This window comes from Lytechinus variegatus, chromosome 4, assembly GCF_018143015.1.
Source record: "Lytechinus variegatus isolate NC3 chromosome 4, Lvar_3.0, whole genome shotgun sequence".
NCBI lineage: Eukaryota > Metazoa > Echinodermata > Echinoidea > Temnopleuroida > Toxopneustidae > Lytechinus > Lytechinus variegatus.
Window position 1 is genome coordinate 62,734,955 of NC_054743.1, and position 20,897 is coordinate 62,755,851.

Sequence of the window (20,897 nt, forward strand, 5' to 3'; positions counted from 1 at the left end):
CCAGCCAGGATGTGCATATAACTGTTTTGTGAATATAAGCGATAACTTTAAATGTTCATAATTCTATTTTAATAGTGACTTTGATTTTTTGAGTTGTTCATGCTGTTTGATCTTTTTTGATGTTGTTCAAATTTTCTTTGGGGTGGACTTTAACTAAACGACCAAAAAAGGAAATATGCCATGCTCTAGGATAATCGTAAAACTTGATGATGGTAACCATGCATCAAACAAAAGGATATGTTGACTTGTTGTAAAGTCAAGCACAATGTAACGTGGGTAAGCTAGTACATTAATGATATATCAGGTTATTACCATACACATAATCTGTTTATTTTTTTAAACAATACATATCTGCATTACATATAATGTGTGTGTGTGTGTGTATGTTTTTATAGGTTTGGGGAACATACCATGCACAATGTACTGAAGCATGTATTGCAGGTGTAGCCTTTATCAAAAGTTAAACTCTAAGTACTATGATTCAATCAATTCTTATCAATATTAAATAAACAATTAATATGATATTGTAAATAAACTTAGACAAGTTTCTCAATGCTTGAAAGAAGACCCCTTTCTTCTTCTTCTTCTACTTCTACTACTTCTTCTACTACTACTTGTTCTTCTTGTTGTTCTTTTTCTTCTTCTCTTACTACTAATACTATAGATTTTTTTCCTTTGCCCCTACTTCTATTCTTCTCATTTTTTCCCTAATTTGCAAATCTCAAACTTATTCAAGAAACATAATCTATGGGTAATATAATGGAACATGTCTTCTATTATCTTCATTATTGTATTTATCTTTAATTTCCTCATCACCCTGACAAATCCATAACTGCACTCTTACACTTCATAATTCTTGGGAACCTTCGAAGAAGAATAAGTCCTTGGACGCATCGTGGGAGAAAGATAACAAGTTACTTTTTTTCAAGTGATAAACTTCAACATTGTGGGAGAAAATTGTAGTTTCATCAAAAACAAGAAAAATACTTCTTCTAAACCTTTTTAGATCTGGGAATATTCACAAACATGACAAATAATCTGCATACCCTGCATATAAGCAAACTTTCATCTTTATGCTAACATACAAAACAAGAATGTTTTTAATCTGGGAATATCAACCATTACAAAATCTATTTTGACATACTCCTACAAGAAATTTTTCATCCCTATGCTATCGCTTTAATCAGGAAAATAATAATAAAAAGTCAATCATATCACTTCAATTTAAAAGATGAACTAACTTCATTGTATTTCAGCATGAACAGAAAAACTTTAGCAGTACATGTAAACCTAAATCCAACATGTTCTCCTACTTATTAAAATGATTTCATATTGTAGATTACATTTCTTTTTCAATCATGCTTTTTAATTTCAAAAATTATTTTTATTATATTAGTTCCATGCAATGAAGAGAGTATGAGTTATCTGGAATAACAAAGATGTGAATGATATTGGATCAAATCTTAGTAAAAAATAAAACAATACATAACAAATAACCAAAGATTTTCCATATAACATTCTGAAGATTTCAGAAAACATACATTTTTAAAAGTCAGGTTTTTTAAAAAAATAATTTGTAGATATGCATTCTCTTAATAATCTATCATAGACAATATTAAATGTTTCCTATTCTTCCCAAGAACAAGTTTTTTTACTCACTTTTCAATTAAATAAAAATATAAATATCTTGAATCTTGAGTTCAGTGATGGCCAATTATCGATCAATTCATGAACGAATGAATTTGTCCACAGATAATAGCCATCAGAAAAGGATTTTACAAGATATAAAGTAACTTGCAGCTACAGAATATTTAATCATCTAATGTGATGTGAATTCCCTCAAATTGCATCTAATATTCTTAATATGTCAACTTATTTCATATCCTTATACGTTAGTCAGAGAGACAATCATTTCAAACTATTTGTGAATATTTTCGTAAGCAAAGAGGGCATATATCCTTGTTTTAAAGAAAATATATTTATAAGAGTTCATGCAAAATTGCATATTTTACTCTCCAACAAATTTCCCATTCACCACAGAGAGTTTTATATTTTCATTTTAAATTTGGTGCACTTTAGGCTTGAAAACTGAAGAGTACTTTAAACATACATGTAAGCCTGAAGAAGTAATCAATATTTCAAAATCTCAACATTCAAATGCCATAGCTTTCTTAATATTTGTTCGATTCTTTTCAAAACTTTCAATGATTTGTTTCTTTTATTTGTCCGTTTTTACACAACTAGTTCCCAGGGTCTCCTTCTCCTTTAAATTTATTTATTAAGAGTCTTCCTACCATCAAGGTATTAGTTGAACCTTCTTTCCCACATTTATTGCACGCTCAAAGAGATTTTAGACAAAGCTTTGACACTTTTTCAGTGTTTCAGGAATTTAAGCATCATTTTAAAGAGTTGAACAGCCTATACCACCAAGAAATTAAGGCATATAACATGAATCCAGACTCACTTGAATTTAATACACTCTTGCACACTAATAGGAAATGTAGACACATCTCATATTTTTTCCACTTTTTTAGGATTTTAAATTTCACTTGAAAGGATTGTTACAGCCTATCACAAAATTATATAAAATACAAGAATCTAGACTTGCTTGAAAAACATTATTGCATTTTTATAAAAGATTTGGATACAGCTTGCAATCATTATCAATTTTACACTCTTTTTTAAAACAATTTTTAGACTCTTTAAATATTCTGGACTACAAAACCATGAGGCCTGAAAAATGAGATTTACACATTTCTTATCACCAAGAAATGAAGGTATATAAAATATAAGACTCTAGACTCGCTTCAATAACATTCTTCTGTACTTGGAAGATTTTTGGCACACCTCACATTTTTTTGCACTGTTAATTGTGATTTTTAGCATAATTTAAGGGATGTTTGTCAGACTATCACCAAGCAATGAAGAGATAATCTGGACTTACTTGCACTGTTGTCTTCATCTACTCTCAGGTCTAGGAGGTCCATGGAATGGCGTTTCTTCTGATCCTTAGAGCTCGGATGGACGGGAGGAAGGTCACTGAATGGAGCGTGGGGGTCAATCTAACAAAACAGACCAACAGAGGGAGTTTCACAAAGATCTGACTGTGACTGAAAGACATGCTTTATGGGCCCAGTTGCATGGGATATATATATATATATATAAGATAGATCAAGACAATAATCAGCGGGTCGTTTCATAAAGAGTTAAAACTGTCGTAACTCTGCCATTATGGCAAATACCATGGTAACCTTGATTTTGATTGGCTGCTGAGCCCTGTTGCCATGGTAGTTACCATTATGTCAAGATTAAGACAGTTGTAACTCTGTATGAAACGGGCCCCAGATCGTGCACAGTTTGCCGGGTAAACCCTTGGATATGCAGCTCAAAGCCCCTGGCTGTGACTTGTGCACAGAAATGCTCTCTTCTTTAAATCTGTTGTTGATGTGATAGTTTTCTGTGAAGACACACTTGTAGATCAAAATTTCAATCAGGGTCTGTGCCCGCAGACTAGATCATGCCAAGGGGATGCGCACTATACTATGTATAATCAATGAGATTGTGCATTTATTATTAGGAAGGTTTTACTTTAACAACAGATTGTTTTAATTATCTACTCAGAAAGTTTGCTTTGAATTGATTGTTCCACTTGTGAAAGGGTGACTTATGTACACTTATGAATTTCAGATTCAGATCATTGATTTATTGTCCTCAATGGAAATTCACTCTGTTGGCATTACAAAACATTATTTACATAGATTATACTGCACGATTCAATCAATATACATTATATGCAAACCATAGATGTCATTATTTAGATTTATGTTCATTTTTCTGGCTGCATACAAAATTCCATAGCAATGAATCATATATCTCTCCTACCTTCTGCGGGTCTTGTGGTCCATTGCTATGGCTACTGGTCGAATGTATGACCGTGTCGCTTATAGTGCTCCCTCTCGAGTCCATGGAGCGATTACTTGCGAGACTCATATCCGCGGTCTGCTCCGCCAGTCGATCTGCCATTCCATCACCAGCGTTTCTCTCTGCGTTTAAGTAAAAACAAAAAAATTAATAATAAATCTCTAGCATTAGATGTGCACATGCTTCAAGACCTGTTAAAAATCACAGTAGTCTGGAGAAAAAATGGTCTTCAAGAAATTCTTGTAACATACATTTCATTGAACTTCAATTACATGTACCAATGTAGATTAAGCAAATTTTCATAACTATTATTCTTCAAACCCAGATGCTATTATTTGGATCTTCTAAAAAGAAATACTATGTTTTTCTTGGGGTGTCTAATAAACACATTTCATGTTCTTGGGTGACATATTATGATAAAGCCATTATTATATGACGATACAGACACTGTAAATATTGAAAACCATGTTTCCATGCAGATAGAGCTAGGCAAACAATGTAAACAGGTATGATGGCCTGATTTCTCACTCAGGATCAACTCTGATTCACATTCAGATTCTATTATTCCATATTCAAAACATAGAAATTTGCCCTCCATTGGCAGTACATACCAGGGAAAAAAATACACGGGGGCTCGGGGCAATTTTGCCCCCAAAATGCCCTAAAGAGCCCTGGAAAACTAAAATGGAGCCCCTGAAATTCATATAGGGTCCAATGTAAACTTTAACACAAATTAGGATATTTGGGCTAGTGAGCTCAAAGATAGCCCCGGAAAATAAATCAATTTTTTCCCTGGTACATACACAAGAATATATAAACTCTAAACAAGTCTTACATGCTTAATTGGGAATATACTTCATATTATTGACATTATTATATCTTTATTATATATTACATCCTTATTGGCATTTGCTTTGATCCTCATGATTTTCACTGTATTTTTCAAAATTCAAATTGTTTTGCCTGAAAAACTCATGTTTTCCCTGGAAATCCATGTTCTTCCAGAATTATATGATTTATCTTTATTTGATTCTCATGATTTTCATTGCATTTTTCGCATTTCAAATTGTCTGAAAAATTATATTTTCAGTGGAAGTCCATATTCTTCCTGAATTACACACAACTTATTTTGCTTTTATTCTCATGATTTTTCCCTGTAGTTGTTGAAATTCATTGTTTTGCATGAAAAATTGCTGTTTTCCCTGGAATTCTATGTTTTTTACTGAATTCTTGATACATGATTCTTACCTTCTTCTGACACCTGTGGATACACCAATGGTTGGTCTGCCCCTTTAAAAAACTGAAGAAAAATAAAATCAAACAAATTTATCTAACATTCTCATATTCAATTTTCTCCCGCTCTTGGATTTGTGGTAAAAACTATACTTTTCTTGTGCATTGTAGAATCCCAATGCTCCAATCTAAATGTTAGGGATGTTATAGAAATGATTTCTTTTGAAAACTCATTATGACCGAATGCATGCCCCGGCTAAGCTAGTCTAACGATTTTGGTGCTCACAGCTTTTAATGGAAAAACTTCCTACCGGTACTCATTTACCTCACCTGGGTTGAGTTCAGCACACTGTGGATCAATTTCTTGCTGAAAGACTTACACTCAACATTATTGATTATTATCTTATACTGTGCTTTTCCTATTAGGCACAAAACACTTGCAATGAATTCAATTAATTTGTGTGCAAGTATATGATCTCTTAAACCTGCATACTACAAAAGAAATGAGTTGTAATGTGCTTTCAATGATATACAATTAATTAATGTTTATGAGAGCAATTTAGAGAACATTCCATTAGGTGAAAGATTAAATGATCCATTAAACGAGGCATAGCCAAGTTGATTTGATCACTCATTTCATTGAATAAAGTATTCTGTCCATTGAATGAATCGAGTGCCATTCTTCGTTTTATATGACACCTAAAAATAGGTCCTTGTCATGTGGCATTTACACATTTGAATGCCAAAGTGCATTCAGTGCGAACGCAGTCTGTTGATTGTTGCATAGATACAAAATGCACACTGTATACTCAAGTGTGTTTTGAGTGTGCTGCTTGTGGTCTTGGCACGAGTGTGCAATGGACAAAATCATATGGATCCAAAATTGCACATTGAATGGATCCGAAATTGCACGGTTGATGACATCATTGTAAAATGAGCTGAATGATCAACGTCAAAGAGCCAATCAAATGACAAGGATCTATCTAGGTGTCATATAAATTCAATTAATCTTAAAACCTGAACGGCTTAAAGAGGAACTTAGTGGGTTAACTTACCACCATAAGGTTTGACATGATGCTTACTACCTCATGCATAGAAGGCCTCATTTTAGCTTCGGAAGACCAACACCTGAAATAACCAACAAAATACAATATATAAGGCCTGTTTTTCAAACTTTGCTCATTCATCTGAAGATGACAAGCAAGAACAGCTGTCGAAACGTCAAGATTGAGTGGTCCTTTTCAGGATCAACATTTGCCCAAGAAAGCTACACGGTGTCTTGTGAAACCTACTTCACTAACCAACAAATAGTATACGATAATGCACTGTGATTGGTCAGATTGGCATCATGTGACATGCAATAGTTTCGATGAGAACCTGTCCTAGAATAAACCATGATACGGTACCTCACTTGGTTAGATAAGTACTTGGCATGCAATAGTACACAAATAATACACATTTATATGTATGAGTGTGTTGTGGCCATCTCCCTTAACATGTCCATTTACATGACCAGGGGGCCGTTTCATAAAGCTGTTGGTAAGTTACGAGTGACTTTAAGAACGACTGGGGAACCTTTCTTACGCGCTAAATCATCCCCAATGAATATGCTGTTTACCATAAGAAAAGATTACCAGTCGTTCTGAAAGTCGCTCTTAACTTACAACAGCTTAATGAAACACCCACCAGGGGGCTGTTTCATTAAGCTGTTCGTATTTTCAAGACTGAATTTCAGAGCGACTGGAGATCCATTCTTGTGGTAAATGATATTCACCATTAAATGTTCATTGATTATTTAGCATGCAAGAAAGGTTCGTCAGTCGTTCTTAACTTACAAACAGCTTTATGAAATACCCACAAAAAATAACCTTTGAGCTTGACCCACTTAACTGGAACATGGTCAAAGTTCATTTACCTCAACTGACCTGCGACACTGATTATGTGACCACAAACTCATGACAAATGATCAGTGATACTTGATAACCCTCATGTCATAAAATACGAACTAATAATTTCAAAGTTATGATGACATTCTTAAAACTACTTCTTGGTTAAAATTTGGCGTCAACGATGCAGCCCCCGCCGCCGGAAAAAACAGCATCTATGTCTCCCTTCTGCTATGCAGGTGAGACAAAATCAACTTTAGGGCAATTCCATGAATTATATACTTCTGACCCCCACATGTGGGACCTTAATTAGGTGATCTGTCAATCGACAGATCAACTATTAATTTCGTAAGAATTATTTTTTATTCATTATTTATTTCTTAATTTTTATTTTTCCACCCTTTTCTTGTTACATAAAAATCTCTAAATCTGCATCATCAATTATCTTCAAAATATCATCAGATATGGGGACTTATCATGTCATGTGAACGAAACAAGTTCAAGGTCAAAAGGTCATCATGACGTCATCTAGACGCCATTTTGTAAATTCACATTATCAATCATATCTTCATTATCAATTATCAAAAATTAATCATATTTACATCACATTAACTTCAGGTCAAGGGTCAACTGTCCATGTCATCAAAGGTCATGTAAAGGTCACGACGTGCGCGTACGCGCGCGTCAAAATTTAAAATGCTCAAAATCGCTTTTTGACGCGCGCGTTCTCGCGCGTAACGACACTATACAACATAGGATCGCCATGTTTTTCATATCAATGCACCGATAATAAAATTCTGAACAATTTGATACCTTGATCAACCTTCTACGACAAGCAATAACGGAATTAGCCTTCATCAAAGTTTACAGCACGCGCGCACTAACCATAGACAATATATGTGCAAAAACATGCCTATACAAAATTCATTATAGCTCTTCAGGTAGTCCGTTGACCCCCAATTTTTTTTCATATTCGAATAGAGTATGGATGGGAGATATGATTTCATGTCACATTTGACCCGAAATTTTATCATGACGTCATCAAAATGGCGTCGGAACTCAAAATTCCCATTTTGCTACTTATGACGTCATCATAATTATGCAAATTTGACTTTAACCCTGTAAATATTGGTCAATTTTCGCTCAGTTTTTTTCTACGTTGGAGCTGAGGACATGTTCTTTCAATTGTGATGGGTATATTTACATTTTAAGGACGGGATCATCCTGAAAAATCGCAAGTTATAGAGGCATGTCATTTTCGCTCATTTTGTGTGCAATCTCTATGGCAAATGACTTTTTCTCAAAACTGGATTTTACATCCCTCTATTTCGCGAGCCATATCTCCATTTTTATTTGTCAGTTTTCTTTGAGCTTGGAGTATTGTAGTTGTAGCTGAGATTGTAAGCTATCACAAATGTGGTCTTTGTTTTCCGATCAGATGCCGGGATCATGCCCGTATTTCACTTGCAAAATTGGATTTGAAATCCTCTTAATTTGCTTGTGTAGAAAGTCTATGGATACAGTGCAGCTCAATTGGTAAGGCACCAGACTTGCATCCTTAAGGTCGAGAGTTTGAACCCAAAAGTGAACATAAATTTTTTTTCTTTTTCTTTTCTTTTCAACATTTCGCACCATTACAAGGTTTATTAGTTCAAATATCGCACAATAAAGTAGGTTAAAACCGTTTTTAATAGGCCTATAACATGTACAATGTGTATCGCCTACACCTACATGTATTTCACATATTCTCATTTCCCTCTTTTCAGGAGTATTCAACATGTTTTTTTCATAATAAAAGTTTAGTTTTCAATATGAGCATGTGTTGATCTCAATAAACATGGTGATTGTCTTCGTGATCATGAAAATCTGAGACAGATCACCTAATTCGTCCTCATGACGAATTAAAATTCTAGTTAAATTTTTCTGTCTCTGATTTCTTCTTCTCTTGGCAGTCTGTAACATTCCAAAAGGACCATGACTTATTCACTTTATGAAGTGAAGTAAGACTCAAGAAAAATGGGAGTTGGATGTACAAAAAGCGTTGATCATTTTTGTGAATTGCCCCTTAGGTTAAACTTTTGATGACAGCATCGGTTGTGCCAGTGCTGCAGCCACCATCGGGTAAGTGGCACCTACATGTATGCCTTTCTTTTGCTACGCAGCGAGTTAAAAACTGTAATCATTGAAAGCATATACTCACCTGGTCATTAATTTTTCTAAAGGTTTCGGTATATTTCTTATTAATGGTGGTCTACGACCTGAAAACAGGGAAGAAAGAGAAAAGTTCATTTAAAAAATCATGTAAGTTTACTTAGGTTGAGGATATTACAGTAAATGCATATTTACTTATTTGCATCCGATATTGGACATTCATTCGAATTTATATATTTGAAGATCTTGACCACAGTTTGGACAGAGAAATAATAACTATAATCTTGGTAAATTCTATGAAAAAATTTGCATAAAACTTCTACACCCTGATCATATTTCACAATTATGTATGATTGGATTAACAGATGCATCAATCACATTCTTTCTCTCTGGGGACCAAACTTCAACATCATCTTCCAAATAACATGACTCAGTATTTGTGTCATCATGGTGAGATAAGTCATCTTGCCAAGTCGACTTATAATAATAATAGCTGGATTAATAAAGCAATTTTTGCCTGAGGTACAAAGCGCTGCTATTATTACCCCGGCTTTAGCTCGAGCTACCATTACCGGTGCTCAGTGCATGCAAGGAAATGTGCAGCACAGTATGGATAAATTTCTTGCTAAAGGAAAACACACCATGGCTAGGATTCGAACCCACGACCCTGTTTGAAAGGCGTGAGTCAGAACCACATGACGACAACATGCCCACACAATAACAAGTTGTATGTAAAATGGTGAGATATGTGGTCGACATAAAGCTTCCGTACTTACCATTATGTACGGCCCACATGATACGGAATGCCGGCCCTCCTATATCATCGAATGGTTTACGTCTCGATATAACCTCCCATAAAATCACGCCCCAGCTGAAGATATCACACTTCTCACTGTAAGCGCTTCCTGAAAATAACAATAAAAAATATACTACCGGGGTCATGTATAGCTTAGTAAAAATTTTGCACATTTCACAACCCCTTGTGCGCTAGTTTTGCCCTTATTATGACGTTACTCCTTCATATTATTCCTGATGCGGAGAGTGTTTCACCTTGATTTTCACTGAATAATTTAATCACAGGTGAGAATTTCAGTAGCTTATAACAGCAAATTGCTCCCTGGTTGACTACAGTGTACTGATCAACATGCATTGACCGCTGTGTTTTTCTTTGATTCCAAGTGATTACAACCCCATGTAAGCAGTACAATTTTCCTGCGATTTTACTGCTAGCCCTACTGATTAAAGATAAATTCCAGTTTTGGTAACGATCTCAAAATGACTTTTTACAGAATCTTATATAATGACCACCCAAGTGTCTGTTTGTATGAATACAAAATATATGCCAAAGGATTCTGGGAGAAATTGCGTAATTGCTGAGAAATAAGCGCGGATTCGGTCACTTCCGTCGGGTCTTTATTCCCGCAATAATAATACACTGTCCCACGTGTGCCTATCTGTGTTGGTGATCTTCAGTGTGAACGTTTTTCAGCATAGATTTCAAGATTTCACAAGGTTCAGTTTATGTAACTGTACCAGATCTAGATCCTCGATGATATTCTGACAATTAAGCCTGGTTTTACAGACGTTCTCATGAAATCAGCGTTTACTGCAACTACTGGCATTTCTCTTTAATCCCAATTCATCCCTGTGTTTTCAGACTAAAAGTTCAGTTTAATATTTTTTTTTAAATTCTCAATCCAAGTGGCGTCAATCCTTGCGTCACACATCAGTAGGCGGTTTCAAACCGCCTCGATCACAAGAATCCCCGTTAAATTACGAGAACTTTTTAAGGCTAAAAAATACCCGTTAATTATTCCTGCATTCACACCGCCCCGAAACACATCCTTCGGGATAAGTTCCCGAAGTTACGAGCATGCGCAGTGTGGTCTGATAAGCAGGCAAGGCGGGAGATTCAAAATCACTTGCCCAGCAGCCACCCACGCCGCCGCGCCCACGACACGCTGGGATAAAAGTTCCCGTAATTTGCTTTCACATCGCCAAAATACCTGCGACCTTGGAAAAATCCCCACGAAAGTTCTCGTAATTTCGCCAAGTACCTACTATTTAGCGGGTATTTTCTTTCGGGGAAATTACGCGTAGTTTGCTTTCACATTACCAAAATACCTGGTATTTTCTGATCGGGGTAAATTTCCCGATCAGAGAATACCTGGAACTGGCGAACTTCGAGGCGGTCTGAAACCACCTAGTGTTCCATCCCTTCCACTTGATTTACAGATTTACGTCCCGTGCTCAATCCTAATGTGTTATGGGGACCAGGACAGTACATGTCGTTATGGTGTTGGAGTCGTCAGTAAAGGAGGGAAATTAGGAATATTTTGTTAAAATTTTTTGGTAAAATTGTTAATATTCCCTGGGTGGGGGGGGGAATCACAAAGAATCGAGTGTGAGTTAAGAGTCATGCCTAAATTCCAATGCGCACAGTATGTAACATCTAATTTTAATCATTAATCTGCAGGAGCATGCATCCCTTTAGCATGATTTGACCATTGCCATGATGTCTTTTATACCGCGCAAGTCACACGCAATGGCACAGTCAAATTTTGCCTCCGATGGCCGTACAATAAGTCGAACTCGGGCAATTTGATAATTTTTGTACCAGTTTCTGTATGTGTATGTGGTTCGTATAGAAATCCGTAAAGCGGGGACACCATACGCAGCATAACTCTTTGTGAAACATTCCCCTAGTCTATAAGCAGTTGGTCCAATTCTCAGATAGTCTAATACCACATGGGCTTAACTCACTTGGTCTACTATGAGTTTGGTCTTATTACCATTTGGTCTAAATTGCCATTTGGTCTAAATTGCCATTTGGTCTAAATTTCCACTTTGCCTACATACTAAATATTCTATAAATATTTCCAAGCATGAAATTTGATTCATGAACAGCCCATCTGACCATATTGACTGAATGGTCTGAGACCATGTTGATATGAGACGAAACAGGCAGATATAGCTTGGCGTGAATTGGACCAAATGATGCAAGGGCTAAACAGCAATTAGACTAAATGGTTTGTACTTGAATTGGTTGTAGACAATAGTAGGAATAGATCACGTGGGATGAGACCAAACAGAAAATGGACGAAGCAGAGGCCCGTTAATGAAGACTTTTAACAGTAACCATAGGCGGCGAAAGCGGGGGGACGTGTCCCCCCTAAATTTGAGGAGGGAGGGACGGTCCCCCCCTAAATTTGTAGTTGATCTTTTTTTTTTTTGCTTGTCAATTTATTTTCCTACGCATCCCCCCTAAAATTTTTAGGTTGAGAACCTTTTTTTTTTTTTTTGCTTGTCAACTTTTTTGGGGGGTTGTCCCCTCCTAAAATTTTTGGCTTCCGCCGCCAATGACAGTAACCATGGACCTACAACAACGGGAAATTCAACGAATCCCCTCCTTTGGGCCTAAGACTGTCACCGCTAATCCTTTCATAAACAGAGTGTGGCAGCTGACGCCCATCAAGCCGGTCGTAAAGCACGCTGTCATTGATGGACAGCGGAAATCAATTGTGCGCTGCTCGTACACTTTGGGATGTTGTTTGTTCACTTTATCAAAAGCAACACACAGCAGCGAATGTTAGCACTATGAAAATGATAGCAGAAACAGAAAATGGAGCTTGCGTAAACAATCGCCCCGGGTGGTCATTGTAAAAACATCATAAAGAGAAAGCTAAGTGTATGGCCACAATTTTGACAGCTGGAAACAGGTGGTGGCCACAAAATGTTCTTGTTGAATATCCATTTGTAGTAGGTCCATGCGATAACAAATTAACAATTTTACTATCAGCTAATCAGATATAAGGATTTCAGTAGCTTTTCACTGTTATTGCAAATTTGTTATCACAACAAGTTTTATGAAACGGGCCCAGGTGTAGACCAATCGGCAATTCACCAAAATTGACCATAATACTTGGTCCAGCAGACAAACTCCAACACTGGCCTTCTCCATAAACTACAGTACAAAAAATATGGTACATAATATTTTACATGGTCAAAATTTCGATTTCATTAATTTATTTGAAATAAATATGAGATGCTACTGAAACCGTGCAGAAAACATGCTTCAGTTCTGCCTTCAACGATGAACAAAGAGAAAGATTTGCCCTTTGAACTTTGACCTGACCTTCAAATACTTCAGGTGCCATCCATGCTGCACTGCCTTTGTTATTTGTCATGTAGGTATGGAAATCGCATGCTGTCCCAAAATCACAGATCTTCAGCACCGTCCCACCAGACATCAACAGCAAACTAGATAGAGAGGATATAAAGAATTATTGGTAATGATTAACGTTGATATGAATTCAAAACATATTACATGTAGCTGTAAGGTCTAAACAGTTACCTGTTTCTGTGATAAGCCCTGAATAACTGAATCTGAAAAACAATCATTATTTCTTGCTTTGAATAAGTGAAAAAATTCAAGTGAAAGTGATCAAAAACACAATCCTAATTTTATTTCATATACAATTTGTGTTACAATTAATCCCTTGCATTAAAATTAAAACATGTTGTTTTTTTAAACATGTTTTTTTTAATTAAAGAAAATTCAAAAGTGTCTATATGACTATTTTTTCCTCCAGTTTCCATAGTTAGACTAATATGATCTACATTACATTACGTGTTTGATCAAACTACAAATCAAATATTTACACTACTTAGAAATAGCAACATATTTTTCCCCAATCTAACAGGCATTGCAAGATTTGAAACAAAAGTTGACATGGAGATGATCATTTTAAATAACAGCTCAGGTTTTGTTTAGAACTACATTTACTGTATTTTATAATACTTCCAATAAATATTACAGTATTATTGAAGTTATTACAGATTATCATTTACAAACTACAAGTTGCATGTCCTTGCCATTTCAGGTATCTGAATTCTGAATAAGAGGTTTTTAAAATCTGAAATCTGATCGCTCAATGGCCTGTATTCTAAACTCTGGTTTAACTTAAACCACAACCTAAATTTGTGGTTTGACTATGGGAGGCCAAATGGGACATTTATTTCTATAATTAGATGATCAATTTATTATCACATTTGGCTTTCAAATCATTAAAAAAAGTCTTGAAATTATAATTACGCTAGTTTTCGTCACCATCGATACATGGGAAGCATTCTGGTAAAAGTATAAAAGCATTACAATTTTTAAAGTTCCAACAAATTTTTGACACCCATAGCTTCTCATAATCTAAAACCAGAATTATACCATGGTGTAAATGAAACAAGAGAATCTGGGCCAGGATGTCTAGTTGGTGACTGGTTGAGCGCCCACCTCATGAACAGGAGGTCATGGGTTCGATTCCTTTACTTATTTATTATTTATTTGGCACTTCAAACATATTCAAGATTACAAATATCAATAATTACATAAAATGGCATAAAAAATTATACAGGTATGTCCAATATTTGATAGCAGTTTGCCCAGGCCTACATGTAGGCAGAACAAAGACTTCTTTAAAAAGGGACCTTCCGCCTTCTTGTCAGGTGCTCGATATATGAGAATGGAGAAGGATCTAACAATAATTATGTTATGCAGGGCCCGCTGGAAGAACAGCTTACAGCTGAGAGTGGCTACCCTGGGTAAATTGTTATTATTATCATTGACACTTTACTTACTTTGCTGGTTTTAGATCCCTGTGTATTAACTTCTTTGGCGTCATACAGTGAAGGTAGTCGACCCCCTTGGCACACTGCAAGGCCCAGCTCATGGCGTGGGCGGCCTTGTAGATGGGCTGCGGCTGGCTGCTGTGGAGGACGTTGTAAAGCGACCCGCCCTCGGCATACTCCATCACCAGGCAAACGGGGCGGGTCGTGCAAGCCCCGTAGAGCTTGACGATGTTTGGATGGTCCACTCGGGAAAGCTGCCTGACCTGAAAGTGTGATTTTTTTTCCAGTGAGATTTGCATCATCATTGTTGCCATTATTCGGCATTGACATCATGAATATTGTCTTCTCCATCCTAAAATCTTACGTGTTTATTTTTTTTGCATCATCAGCAACATTATCTTAATCTTCATCATCATCATCACCACCATTATCACCACCACCACCACCATCAGCATCATCATCATTATCATAATCATCATCACCATCACAATCTCCATCATCATCATCATCATCACCATCATCATCATCGTCGTCACCATCATCTCCATCATCATCATCATCATCACCATCATCATCACCATCATCATCATCATCATCATCACCATCATCTCCATCATCATCACCATCATCTCCATCATCATCACCATCATCATCATCACCATCATCATCATCACCATCATCTCCATCATCATCATCATCATCATCATCACCATCATCATTATCATCACCATCATCATCACCATCATCATCATTATCACCATCATCATTATCATCACCATCACCATCATCATCACCATCATCATCATCATCACCATCACCATCACCATCACCATCATCATCATCATCATCATCACCATCATCATCATCATCACCATCATCATCATCATCACCATCATCATCATCACCATCATCTCCATCATCATCATCATCCTCACCATCATCCTTACCATCATCATCATCACCATCATCCTTACCATCATCATCACCATCATCATCATCATCACCATCATCTCCATGGAGATTGGTCATGGAACTGTTTTGGGGGCCTTCAAAATGTAAGATATACGACTTACCTCGACTCTGAAGGCTTTGATCTCCTCTTCTGATTCGATCATCTTGACAGCCACATTCATAGATCGCCATTTTGCTTTACTCACTACTCCAAACGCTCCTTTGCCTACGACCTGCATGTACAAAACAAAGTCAAATTATACATAATGAATGCTAGACCTAACAAATTTTATTCATAATGCACCCATCTTTATTCTAAAGTAGCGAAAACGTCGATACTGACAGTGACACGATTACATCAAGTGGGGTAAAAGTCTATTTTTGTCACAATATGCTCCGCTGAGACTTCGTCTGGCTTCGTAAAACAAGACTTTTTAATCGTCCATAACTTACTTATTTCATTACAGATTTTGATGAAACTTTTTTTAAATTGTTCCTCTCATTTTACTCTTTCCAATAAGATTGCTTCTCCTCTTGGGTTTTGGTTTCCTTTAAAGTAGGATTTTAGCTATATACAATTGAACGGGGTGAGGCAGCTCACCCTTTTCCCCATAATCGCTTTAAATAAGCATTGCGCAAGCCACCAACCATTACAAGTCCTATCAGAGACTTCCACCTATGTAGGAGGGAGACCTGAGAAAAATCAGAAATTGTAAAAAACAACAGATTTTTCACTCTAGTGAATCTAGGGCCTAGAGTCATGTAATACCTTACAAATCAATTTTTTAAATTAATTAAGATTAAGAAGCAGTGCTTTCTCTTTATCAGCACTTAATACTTTATTATTTATTTGAAAGTCAGAAGTAGACTAAGTACTTTCTTTTTCAATTTTACTCATCCTGACCGAATTCAACAGATTTTTTGGTCAAGGGTCTGTAGCAGACTCTAGGGTCATTTACATCAACCATTTTCAAAGAAAAAAATGGAACTGTATTTAAAGGCCAAGTCTACCCCAGAAAAATGTTGATTTGAAATTGAATCAATATTAGAGAAAAATCAAATAAGTAGAACATAAGTAGAACATTTCATCAAAATTGGATGTAAAATAAGAAATATAGGACATTTTGAAGTTTCACTTATTTAAAAACAAAACAGGCCTGTTCTATAAGCACATGTCAGTGACATGCAAATGAGAAAGTCGATGATGTCCCCCACTCACTACTAGTACTTCTTTTGTTTTTAATTGTCTGAATTATTCAATTACCAACTTCACTAACACATAATACCTAAAGAGAATGGTAATTTCACATGTTGAAGGATGAATAAAACTTTCTTTCAAAGGACAATGAGAAAATTGGAATATATTGTGTTTATATAATAAAATAGTCTACAAAAGAAATAGTGAGTGATGTCATCAGTCTCCTCATTTGCATACCGTCCAGGATGTGCATAATAACTGTTTTGTGAAATTATTAAGCGAAAATGAAAAATGTCATACTCATGACATAGCTTTCTTATTTTTACATCCAATTTTGATGAAATTTTTAGCGTTATGTCTAATATCATAACCTTGTTCATAGAATGAATGTGTCTAATCATGCTTGCACTTGTTCATTATTAAATTTTAACTTTTTTAAGTTGTAATTTGTAATTGAATGTTTGATTTTATTCTCTTTTAATTTTAATCATTAATAATTTATAAAATTATCTAGACCTATGTTGGGGCGGACTTGTTACCCCCCAATTTTTTTAACCCATCTAGAACCCCTTATTTAACTTCGCCAGGAGCTCACCATTAAAATACTTTTAACGGTGAGTACTAACAGGCAACATCAATTCCCAGTTTCTGCATCATACATCATGTACCGTGGTTACGTACACCGCACAAATACACAACACAGCACAAATAAAAGCGTACCGGACTACATCTAAACTTTACAATGCACTCACGTCACTGCAACGCAGTCTGTCTGGTGTCCCCACCCAACACAAATAATCAATTAATGCATAGGTCTTACCCTCTCAAATTCTAAATCGTTGAAATCAACTTCCTCCTTGAAGCTCATCTGGGATTCCAGGCGCGCCATTTTTGTTAAATGCTACTTTATACTGGAGAAATAAAAGAAGGTTTCATCCCGATACGACATCTGTTTCGCCGCACCGAGATAATTCACGAAAAGGGAATTCCCCATTTGAAGGGCGCTGACTGGCGAACAATCGACAACCATGCAATGACAATGATTTACAAGAATGATACGGAGCACAGTTTGATCTAAAATACATAGAGCCACAAATATTTTCAATATTTTACCTTCCTTTGAGCCCCCCCCCATAAAAAATGAATTGAAACTGCATCACAAAAACTATATTCTATTGATTTCTTTTAATTCCGAAATACAAATTTGTTTGATTTTTTCCTTCAGACCCCAGCCCCGCGCCCCTTCCTCCAAAGTCCAAACAAACACTAAATATTCTCGTAGATAAACGCAAGACAAAAAGACCAATCTTCTCGGGCTTAAGTGGAACAAAACACAAAATAAACAAATAACTAGACAATAAAATGCAATCTGTCAAATTATTTTCGGTGCAAAATACGGATATAGCTCTCTCTCTTTGAATAGTGCGTAATAATAATAATAATAATGATAAATAGTTTCAGTACTTTCAGTAGAGAAATCTTATCCATACAACCTTAACCTCGAATCGGCTCCTCCTCCTCTATCCAGCCCCCCCCCCCTCGGCCCCTCTCCCACTCCTCTTTCTTTTCCTCTTCTCTTCTGCGCTTTCCATGATTTTGGGTTTGTTTTGGGCTTCCTACTCTGTTTTGATCTGAATTTATTTATTTATTTATTTATTTATTTATCTATTTATTTATTTATTTACCTATTTATGTATGTATGTATGTATGTATGTATGTATGTATGTATGTATGTATGTATGTATGTATGTATGTATGTATGTATGTATGTATGTATGTATGTATGTATGTATGTATGTATGTATGTATGTATGTGTGTATGTATGTATGTATGTATGTATGTATGTATGTATGTATTCATTTATCTATTTATTTTTTGGTTCATTTTTTATTTATTTTTTGTCAGGGGTCTTGCCCCGGTTATGTACATGATTTGTTTTGTTGTTTTTTTTCTTTTTTTTCTTTTTTTATTGCACTTTCAATTCAATTCAAATAAAACATTTATTTTCTTCCATTTCATCACATATTTTTCTTGTAAACATATGTTCATAATAAATCAATTTGTATATGAAAAATATAAATAGGACCTATGTACATGCTGGGTTTAAGGAAGAAGGTGTATACCCTAAAAGCTGAGGCTTGTGGCGGGACTACGCCAATAGACAAAACGATTGTTTAAAATTTCAATGGTGTATATAGGCATAAATAAAGAGTTGGACCCGAGTCGTATGATTGAAACTTATCAATTTGCAACACTGATTAAAATCATGTCTTGTTGTCGAGTTATTTATTGCATGAAATTCACATATTAAACAAGTTGTTCTTTCGAATGCATCCCTTGTTTTTGTAATGTCTGTATTATATAACTTCAGACGATCTAGGGGATCTTCAAACGTCCACCTACCCAAAATATGCACCTCTTTAGCAAAGGATTTTATGTCTTACAAAGGACCAATGTTATCTGGATCAAAATACCACGTTATGTTAAATCTATCATTTAATGTTTTTAAAAGGAGATATAAAACCAAACTTATCTGTAAATATTCCAATAATGTTTGACCAGTTTCTTTTCTCTTTCCCCTTTCGTTATTAGAGTAATCATCTTTGTGTCATTATGTTCAAATTTGTATTTTCTCCCCTTTTATACTCAATCTGGTATTCAGTATCACTCAGTTTCCAGTTTTTGTGAATGTGGCAGCACCAATAATTGCCTTGTACTTGCCTCCTCACGCTTTCATAAAATTATGCATAAGGACTACTTTTTTTCCAAATGATATTCCCATGTTGTAAATTGTATTAAAGGTCAATTCCACCCCAGAAAGATGTTGATTTATCAATCTAGCATAATGCTGAAAATTTAATCAAAATCGGATGTGAAATAAGGAAGGTATGACATTTTAAAGTTTCGCTTATTTTACACTGATTGCATAAAATGCTATCAAAACAAAATTGCATCATACATAGTCGACCGGTGTGACCCACTTTCACCATTATACAGGTGCGCCTTCTTCAGTTGGCTACCGCGCTCTGTGCCCTGATTGGATAAAAGTTTTATTCCGCGCAGGTGCCATTGTGCTGTCACGCTTATACGAACTTTTAGATTGTGACGTCACAATGGCCCCCACGATCGAGGAGTAAAAACTTTCATCCACTCAGGGCGCGCGGTAACAAACGGATGGTGGAGACGCACCTGTTTGTCTAACTTTTACATCCATGCGGATGTTTCATTCTCATGACTGCCTACGTGTATGTGACATGCAGCGCAGAGGCTTCAATACATTATTTCGATCGAAAAAAGAAATACAATCACTTCACATCAGGATACTATGGAAGCTTAAAAGTGCCACCGAGATGTTGAGATAATTATCTCGGGAAGTCGACATCTTGATAGCAAAAGATAAGATGACGAGATCCCAGATCTCATCATGTCGACATCTTTAAGAAGAGATGATGAGATGACAAGATCCCGGATCTCATCATGTCAACATCTTTAAGAAGAGATGTTGAGATGCAAGATCCCGGATCTCATCATGTCAACATCTTGTAGAAGAGATGATGAGATGACATGATCATGGATCGAAGATCTTGTCATCTGACCATTTCTTCTAAAAGATGTCGACATGACGAGCTCCGAGATCTTGTCATCTCATCATCTCTTCTAAAAGATGACGACATGATGAGATCCGGGATCTTGTCATCTCATCATCTCTTCCACAAGATGTTGACATGATGAGATCTGGGATCTTGTCATCTCATCATCTCTTCTAAAAGATGTTGACATGATGAGATTCGGGATCTTGTCATCTCATCATCTCTTCTAAAAGATGTTGACATGATGAGATTCGGGATCTTGTCATCTCATCATCTCTTCTAAAAGATGTCGACATGATGAGATCTGGGATCTCGTCATCTTATCTTTTACTATCAAGATGTCG

At 36.0% G+C, this 20,897-nt stretch overlaps 1 protein-coding gene across 1 annotated transcript in view; it reads right to left on the minus strand.

The window, feature by feature from the left end:
• LOC121414477 (mitogen-activated protein kinase kinase kinase 7-like) overlaps positions 1-17,972 on the minus strand; it is a 28,533-nt gene extending 10,561 nt beyond the window's left edge. Inside the window, 10 exon segments of the mRNA XM_041607665.1 lie at positions 2,945-3,062; positions 3,883-4,043; positions 5,170-5,221; positions 6,210-6,282; positions 9,241-9,298; positions 9,968-10,096; positions 13,327-13,451; positions 14,823-15,076; positions 15,887-15,997; positions 17,783-17,972. Of these exon segments, the coding sequence (XP_041463599.1) occupies positions 2,945-3,062; positions 3,883-4,043; positions 5,170-5,221; positions 6,210-6,282; positions 9,241-9,298; positions 9,968-10,096; positions 13,327-13,451; positions 14,823-15,076; positions 15,887-15,997; positions 17,783-17,851 (1,150 nt within the window). The 5' untranslated portion in view covers positions 17,852-17,972.
• Between the last annotated feature and the right edge of the window lie 2,925 nt (positions 17,973-20,897).